Below are 9,123 nucleotides of genomic sequence, written 5' to 3'. Positions count from 1 at the left end.
AAAACTTGAGGTCTTGCTGCTTTGTTTGCTGTGATGTGGGCGTTTACACGCGGCGCGCTTCACGTGGATGATTATAATATCTATAGCGCGCTCAGCACGTGGGCATGGTCGCATTAGAGATAATGAAGGGAGATGTGAAAGACTGGACATTGCGTTGGTTTCATATGGATTACTTTATCACAGAAGACTTGCTTAGTTTAAAAGTAGACATGTCAAGCTTTCTATAGACATATCACTCATGTCTCTTTGTTGAGTATTTGCTGAGTTACAGTTCATTTTAATGACACGTTTCTAAATGAAGATCACGCAGACCAAGGCGGCAGACAGCGCACCATGTTTGTTTTCTTCATTTTATAAATGCACAAAGTTTTGTTGTTATTACGTGTGTATACAAATAAAAGTAGACCATTTACAGATTCGATTGATGTATTGCTCTTATCTGTAAGATCAAAACTGAAAGTGTTCTTTTCGGTGTTATCAGGAGAAGATGCCACAAAACGCGTATCTGCGTTAGTCGACCTCAGAGGGGTAACGTCTGAACATATATCGACGAGTGAAATAAACACTGCAAATAGAGCACACGGTTTGGGTGCTCTCCGAGGACCTACCCTAGAAAGGGACAGAAACACACAGGTCCCGGGAAACACTACAAAGAAACTAGCAGAAGGGTTATACACACAACCACCAGCTCATTAGATACACTTTTATATATATTTATATATACATATATTTAGACATGGATTTTACTCACCCACCATGGTTCCCGCGTCGGAGCTCTGTCCGAAGAAGCCTCTAGACCGGATTGAGAGCGGAGCTTTTCCCTTGGAAAAAACGCTTGCGTGCTCTTCGCCCAAACAAATAACGCATTGATCGTGTGTGTCATTAGATGTTAAACACGTCAACACGGATGCACACATCCTTAATCGCTTTGCTAGTGCTCGCCATAATGAGATGAATAGATTAATTATTTTTTTTACCACAGAAATGCACGCTTCAAACAAAACAGTCAATGAAGACGAAGAAGAGAATGATGTGTGCTCCCGGCGCCTATTTATACTATAGTCGCACCGGTAGTGACGTCATGGCTGTCGCCGGCCAACGAGTTGGTGTTTTTTCAATGTATTCTTCAGACATGGGTCATGACGAGGCGTTCCCCATAGCGACCCCTAGAGGATGCAGTTCGAAGTTCCCATGAAAGGGAACTTTATCTGTGTTATGGTCAAGTGATCACCATGAGACACGGTGACATGCAGAATATTGTGAGACAAACTTCATCTGGGGATTAATACACAAACATACAGCGGCAACAATACAGAAAATGCAGCGATATTTAAAATAAATGATCAACATTGCATGAGTGTTAATCAATGGAGAAAAGTATATATCACCACTTATGTGGCATTGCTACAAACTTCAACGCAGGACCCGAAGGAGTCACGCTCTAGCTGTGGAAGAACAGGTTCTCATCGCTCTGCACTTCTATGCAACTGGGACTTTCTACCAAGTTATTGATGACAATATAGAAGTTGACAAATCAACTGGTCTGTTGCCTGTTTCAACTGTCAGTGATGTGGTGAAATCTTTGTCAGTCGCATTGGCCAGCCTAGTCAATCAATTTGTTTAATTTCCAAAGAATGACCAGATTACCCAGACCAAGCACAAGTTTTTTTTTCTTTTCGGAAACATGCCCAATACTATTGGGGTTATCGACTGTACTCATGTGCACATACAAGCACCTCATGAGAGGGAGTGGGAGTATGTCAATCTTAAGGGAAGGCACAGCAGCAACATCCAACGACACTGACCTCATTATCACAAACTGTGTTGTGAGGTGACCTGTGTCTGTCCATGATGCACGTATCCTGAGGGAGAGTGCTCTATACAGAGAGCTCCAAACCTACAGACCAGATGGCATAATATTAGGAGACAGTGCCTATTCTACCATGGCTGATGAACCCTTTCCTTGTAGCAAACACACCTGAGCAGGCATGCTGCAACACTGCTATGGAGCACCTAAAATGAGTTCTCAAGAGGCGCTTTGCGTGCCTTAACTACTTGCGAGTAGAACCACGGGGAGCATGCAACATAATACTTGCCTGTATTGTCCTACACAACATTAGCCTCTCTGTGATGAAGTTAATGATAATGATCAACCTGAGCCTGCTGAAAACCCAGACCAACCTCTGGCATTCTCTCAGTGTGAGGAACTGACTGGACGTGCAATAAGGGATGCAATTGTTAAAAACTACTTTTGACTTGGTTAATCTCTGATCTGATGACTGTGTGATTGTAATTAATATACAGTGACAAATGACAGTTAAAATTATATATTATTTTTGTTTGCTATTGACAGCTGTTTGGAGGATTATTTATAGGGACTTATTCTTTTTTTAATTGACTAAAAGGTTTACTTGGTAGCCCAATGTATACTTTAAATACTTTATCATTATAACAGTTAAACTAATTAAGAGCAAAATACAACATATAAATGTGTATATATTACATGATAGAAATTATGTATTTTTGACTAATTTAAAAGTTTTATTAGATTTATGGGTCCCACTTTATATTAAGTGGCCCTAATACCTGTGTACGTACATAGTAACTAGATGTGTACATAGTATGTAGCCACAGTGTAAGTACACATTGGTACATAGTATCTACAGCTGTAATGTTTGTGTAACTACACATATGTAACAACCCACTGAATGGTATGTGTAAATACAAATGTGTAGCAGGACATTGATAACAACAGTTTTTGGTAATGAAAGTACAAATATGTAACAGGACTAACAGCACTTTTTGGCAAAGAAAGTGTTACACTTTATATTAGATTTACCATGTAATTACTCTGATTTTACACAGCAGCAGACAGTAAGTTGGGCTTTACATATAAATTGTGGTTGGTGTCCAGAATGTTACACTTTATATTAAGTGGACAGTTCCTGAGGAGTTACCATGTAATTACACCAACTCGAGATCCAACTCCTCCCACTTCACATACCCCTAAACCTACCCATCTCCACCCCCTGCATCAAATTGTTCCAATTACTCTTATACATATTTTTGTTACAAAATGTAGTTATATATGTCCTGTTACACATTTGTACTTACACAAACCATTCGGAGGGTTGTTACATGTGTGTAGTGTAGTTACACAAACATTACAACTGTAGATACTATGTACCATGTGTACTTGCACTGTGGTTACATACTACATACACATCTAGTTACTATGTAAGTACACAGGTATTAGGGACACTTAATATAAAATGGGACCCATTTTTGTTCCTGAAATCCACCCTTCTGCTGGGATCAGAATAATCCAGTTTATTTGGATCAAAAGTATCCCAATCTTACTAAAATGTTTTGAACAACACAAACTAAGGATTTAATCCAGATCAAAACCAAGATTGGATTTTGTGAACAAATTCAAATTCAGAATATTTTTTTTTCTTTTGAACAACACATTTTCAATATTTGATCCAATCCGATGGCCAAAATTCGATCAGATTACTTTTGAACAACTGGCCCCAGGAGATGTAGTTATCAGGTGTGAGTCTGTTATATTGATGTTCTCGACGCACTGATTGCACATTGTATTTATGCACAGACAGATTTTTAGTGCATTCACGTTGTTTCCACACACACATTCAGGATAATATTTTGATTGGTCGTGTTTAGTAATTACAGATCTGTGTATTGTAGTAGTATTTTTTTGGCATCTCTATGTGGTCCTGTTCTGTATTGCAACTTGACTTGTCTAAAATAAAAAAATAAAAAAGCTCTTTGCTATTGTACTGTACACATGCTATACACTGAGAATTCAGATTTTTTTTCTGTAATTTTTTTTCATATGTGCTTTAGTATGCATAAATGTATTTATTATATGACTCCTTCATTTGGTTATTTGGTGTCCTTTTGGAGTCTCCAAGTGTCCTTTTTGTAGAAAGACAAACTAAATTTAACTTGAAAGAATGCTTGCAGTAAGTTTTGTGAGAATCACTTTTCAGTCTTGTTGGTTTACTTTGCAGGATATATCAATGATGTAAAAATGACTGTTAAACAAGTGAAATGCTTAATGTATGCTTAATGTTATATCTTCATGAGATGACCGTGTGCTGCTTTAAGCAACTACACTGACATTTTTTAACAGTGTAGCTTTACTTCTTGTTTACTACCTACTTATGTATACAGGTAACATTCAGATCTTACTGCACATGTGCCATAATCAGTGTTGGGCTTGTTACTCCAAAAATGTAATTTATTTCTCGTTACTAGTTACTCCTTTCAAAAGTAATATTATTACTTTACTTATTACTATCTGGCAACAGTAATTAGTTACATTACTTTTCCTTCACACCCCACAGAAGTTGTAATTGTGTATATTCCCCATAAAATTCTTGAAAAATGTTACTAACAATATATTTCTACCTCATCATTTAACCAAAATTACCACACAGTGATGTAGACATGTGGGGGCGTGTTAGAACGAGCCGTTTTACAAAATGTAGTTATATATGTCCTGTTACACATTTGTACTTACACAAACCATTCGTAGGGTTGTTACATGTGTGTAGTTACACAAACATTACAACTGTAGATACTATGTACCATGTGTACTTGCACTGTGGTTACATACTACATACACATCTAGTTACTATGTAAGTACACAGGTATTAGGGACACTTAATATAAAATGGGACCCATTTTTGTTCCTGAAATCCACCCTTCTGCTGGGATCAGAATAATCCAGTTTATTTGGATCAAAAGTATCCCAATCTTACTAAAATGTTTTGAACAACACAAACTAAGGATTTAATCCAGATCAAAACCAAGATTGGATTTTGTGAACAAATTCAAATTCAGAATATTTTTTTTTCTTTTGAACAACACATTTTCAATATTTGATCCAATCCGATGGCCAAAATTCGATCAGATTACTTTTGAACAACTGGCCCCAGGAGATGTAGTTATCAGGTGTGAGTCTGTTATATTGATGTTCTCGACGCACTGATTGCACATTGTATTTATGCACAGACAGATTTTTAGTGCATTCACGTTGTTTCCACACACACATTCAGGATAATATTTTGATTGGTCGTGTTTAGTAATTACAGATCTGTGTATTGTAGTAGTATTTTTTTGGCATCTCTATGTGGTCCTGTTCTGTATTGCAACTTGACTTGTCTAAAATAAAAAAATAAAAAAGCTCTTTGCTATTGTACTGTACACATGCTATACACTGAGAATTCAGATTTTTTTTCTGTAATTTTTTTTCATATGTGCTTTAGTATGCATAAATGTATTTATTATATGACTCCTTCATTTGGTTATTTGGTGTCCTTTTGGAGTCTCCAAGTGTCCTTTTTGTAGAAAGACAAACTAAATTTAACTTGAAAGAATGCTTGCAGTAAGTTTTGTGAGAATCACTTTTCAGTCTTGTTGGTTTACTTTGCAGGATATATCAATGATGTAAAAATGACTGTTAAACAAGTGAAATGCTTAATGTATGCTTAATGTTATATCTTCATGAGATGACCGTGTGCTGCTTTAAGCAACTACACTGACATTTTTTAACAGTGTAGCTTTACTTCTTGTTTACTACCTACTTATGTATACAGGTAACATTCAGATCTTACTGCACATGTGCCATAATCAGTGTTGGGCTTGTTACTCCAAAAATGTAATTTATTTCTCGTTACTAGTTACTCCTTTCAAAAGTAATATTATTACTTTACTTATTACTATCTGGCAACAGTAATTAGTTACATTACTTTTCCTTCACACCCCACAGAAGTTGTAATTGTGTATATTCCCCATAAAATTCTTGAAAAATGTTACTAACAATATATTTCTACCTCATCATTTAACCAAAATTACCACACAGTGATGTAGACATGTGGGGGCGTGTTAGAACGAGCCGTTTTAGGGAGGCGTGGCAGAGTCTTAACTTTGATAAAGAATATCTCTTTGGGTTTGAGACTTTAGTCTTTGCAACTTCAGGGATCTTATCTATGCACAATCAGCTTGTAACACTCCAAAGAGAAAGGAAAACTTGAAATCGCATCATATGACCCCTTTAATTCCTGCATATTGACAAGATAATGCCTGAGTAATTAAAGATGAGTTAGCATGTTTTTCACTTTAAAATAATGGTCTTGATCATTAGTAGTTCTGCAGTGACAAGGTAGGTAACACTTAGGTAATCAATGAAGGGTTAACATGCTTTTCACAAGTCATTATTTAATATATTTTATGTCTGGTACATACAGTACTTCATTTCTCTGAAGTACTCTGTGTTGTAATTACAATATCATTACAAGTCAGAGAAAATGGAATGCACATACAGAATAGGTCTAGTAGTAAACTAATCCCATAACAATTAGTGAATTATTCTTTCAGCAATTTAAATGTATTATTTTTATTATTATTATTATTATTACTGCTATAATTTTGAAACAAAAATAGAAGGGACATTCCAAAGAGGACACAGGTTACAAGCACATACCATCGATTCCTAAATAAGAGTAGTAGTAACAATCACAACCACTGTAGCAAATTGATTTGTAACATTCATAAATTGATTTCCACAAAGAACGGATTTCAGAGCTAAGCTTCTCTGAAGATGCAGTTTATGACCTTATTCACACAAAAAAAAAACTGCTCACATTTCAGATACATGTTAATGTTGTGGTTAGTTTTTTTTTTTTTTAATTGGTCACAGTTAGTAAGTAGTTGTTAATGAGGCTGTTCTCATCCAGTAATTATTGATGGCCTAAAAAGGAACCACCTTCATCCTAAATTTGCTGCTACTTAATGCCGTGTCGGAATAATTAACCTTGTTCCCATATTAGTTAATACTAATGTATTACTACTCATTTGTCCTACATAGTTATTTGTTAGTAATGGACCACTAAATAAAAGTGTTACCTTTTTGTTTACTAACTCAGTTTCTGATAATAAACTTGTGTCTCAAACTAGTATAGATCATCTTTTTTCATGATGGAAAAAAATAATTGAACTGACGGTAACCCTATGTAACACTAACCTCTCTATTGATACCTGACAAGAATAACTCAGTACACCTGGATCCGATCTTACGAGACGCTGGCAATCAAACATCTCTGCAAAACCTTTCAAATTAATGTCATATATTTACTGTTCTGTTCTGCTTAAGCTTTTCAGTTTTGTACACCATATAATTCAATGTATAGAAAACATAAAGTCTCATGTTTGTTAATAGTGGTAATTCACGTTTGAATTTATTTTAAACAGCTGACATGTTTGAATGTAAGAAGAAAAATAAAAGACAGCAAAGTTACTAAAATATATGTAGTATATGAAAGCATTTTTTATACACATTAAAGTGAATATTGCTGTATATTTTGTGCTATATGATGTAGTTTAGGCAGCAAATCACAAAACTTACCCTAATTCTGCCTGTTAATCTAATCTAAACTACAGTAGAAATAAACAAATGTAGTTTTACTGTCATAAAACCTCCCACAACTGCTACAATGCTTCCCGGTACTCCAACTGTACTTTTTTTTACTGTGTCTTTGAGCTTTTAGCTTTGCCTGGGTTTATTTATACATTTATACATTATTTATTTTTACATAGTACTTCCCTCCATTAAAAAGGACCATTTTGTGTATCATTTGCAGCAGTTCTGTGACCTGATCTCGATTATTTATGTTCTCATTGTTAAATGAGTGATATCTGCCCCAACAGGTCTTGATCAATTGCTTTAGCTCATTGCTTTTACTGATATATGTCTCTACAGGCTTGCCCTTCAGCACATCAGCATGAGTGAATAGAATGATGGTGTAGTTCATGGCATCTTCTCCAAAGTTCTCCTGAATCCATTTCATAACATTCTTCTCCTCCTCTGTAAATTTCACACCCAGTTTCATCACCAGCAGAAATGCATGAGGCCCAGGATTAGACAGGCTCATGCACTGCCCTGTTACAGTCTGCAGTATTTCTTTATCACGAGTGTCAAACAGACCTGGACAGTCAATAACTGATATGGTGCATCCATCCACATTTGCTTCTTGTTTGTTACAGTTCGCTGTAACTGATCTTGGAGAGTGTTTCACATCAAAAAGGTCTTCATTCAGGATGGTGTTTCCTGATGCACTTTTTCCTGATCCAGTGTTTCCCAACAGCACAATCCTCATAGCTGTTACAATGAGAAGACACTGTTATTGTATTGTTTTTTTCTTTAGTTATTATAAATATGTGCTACCACTTGATTGTTATATTCAAAAGTACAAAGTACTTTTTATACAGGGAAGGCTGTTGTAATAGACCAAGAATTTTTATGGAATTAATAATTTTTGGTCTGTTAAATGCAATATGTCATGATAAACACAGCACAAAAAATATGTAAGGAATAGGGTGCATTATTTTACAATAATTCAATGGACGGGAGTCAATTATTCCACCTATAGTATGGTTAGCACTGCTCAAGACATTGTTAAGATGTTGTATTTCAAGACATTTGTTAGGTTTTTAATGCAGTTATTATAGAGAGAGTGATTAAGTGAGTTTGTGCATCTCTCAATAGTGTTCGGCAATAGCATCTCTACTAAAACTGAAACTGTAAGTTTATCTGCTTCAAGAAAAGCTCTGTTATTACTTCACTAGAGAGAATGTCATGTAGCTGTTTAGTTGCTGAACTATTTTATTGATTAAAAATGTTTAAAATAACCCCGCTGGCAATGTCTGATGCTGTCGCGATTGCTAAAGATTTGCCAGATCCTTTACGGTGTCCGCATCAATATGTGTCTGTATTGAAGCGTTTAACCGCGTACAGTCAATTGACTGGGCGTGATTATCGCTTCATTTTGACTAAAACACTGCCGCCAGAAATTACAGAGGAAGAGTTGATTGCAGAGATTGATGCTTTGAGTCCTAAACGGGATGCGCCGCCATCTCGCCACGGTGCTTTATCAAAATTTTACTTTTACTGGTTTGCACTCTATCTGCCATATGGCTTGTGCTTTATATATATATATATTTTAACATTTTACCTTATTTGTATATTTGTATAGTTGTATTTTGTATTTAATCTGTACCTATCTGTATTTATGTTATCTGTATGCACCAAGGGTCTGA

The 9,123-nt window shown here is 35.7% G+C and overlaps 1 protein-coding gene across 1 annotated transcript; it reads right to left on the bottom strand.

Moving 5' to 3' along the window:
* Positions 1-7,562: 7,562 nt before the first annotated feature.
* LOC107559521 (GTPase IMAP family member 7-like) lies at positions 7,563-8,183 on the bottom strand. Its single transcript, XM_016243380.1, has one exon. It carries the CDS (start codon positions 8,181-8,183, stop codon positions 7,599-7,601), a length of 585 nt encoding a protein of 194 aa, XP_016098866.1. The 3' UTR covers positions 7,563-7,598.
* Between the last annotated feature and the right edge of the window lie 940 nt (positions 8,184-9,123).

The sequence above is a fragment of the Sinocyclocheilus grahami genome, unplaced genomic scaffold (genome assembly GCF_001515645.1).
Source record: "Sinocyclocheilus grahami isolate Dianchi unplaced genomic scaffold, SAMN03320097.WGS_v1.1 scaffold689.1, whole genome shotgun sequence".
Lineage (NCBI taxonomy): Eukaryota > Metazoa > Chordata > Actinopteri > Cypriniformes > Cyprinidae > Sinocyclocheilus > Sinocyclocheilus grahami.
Note: the sequence above shows the minus strand (reverse complement) of the source record. Positions and strands in the feature narration are given on the sequence as shown.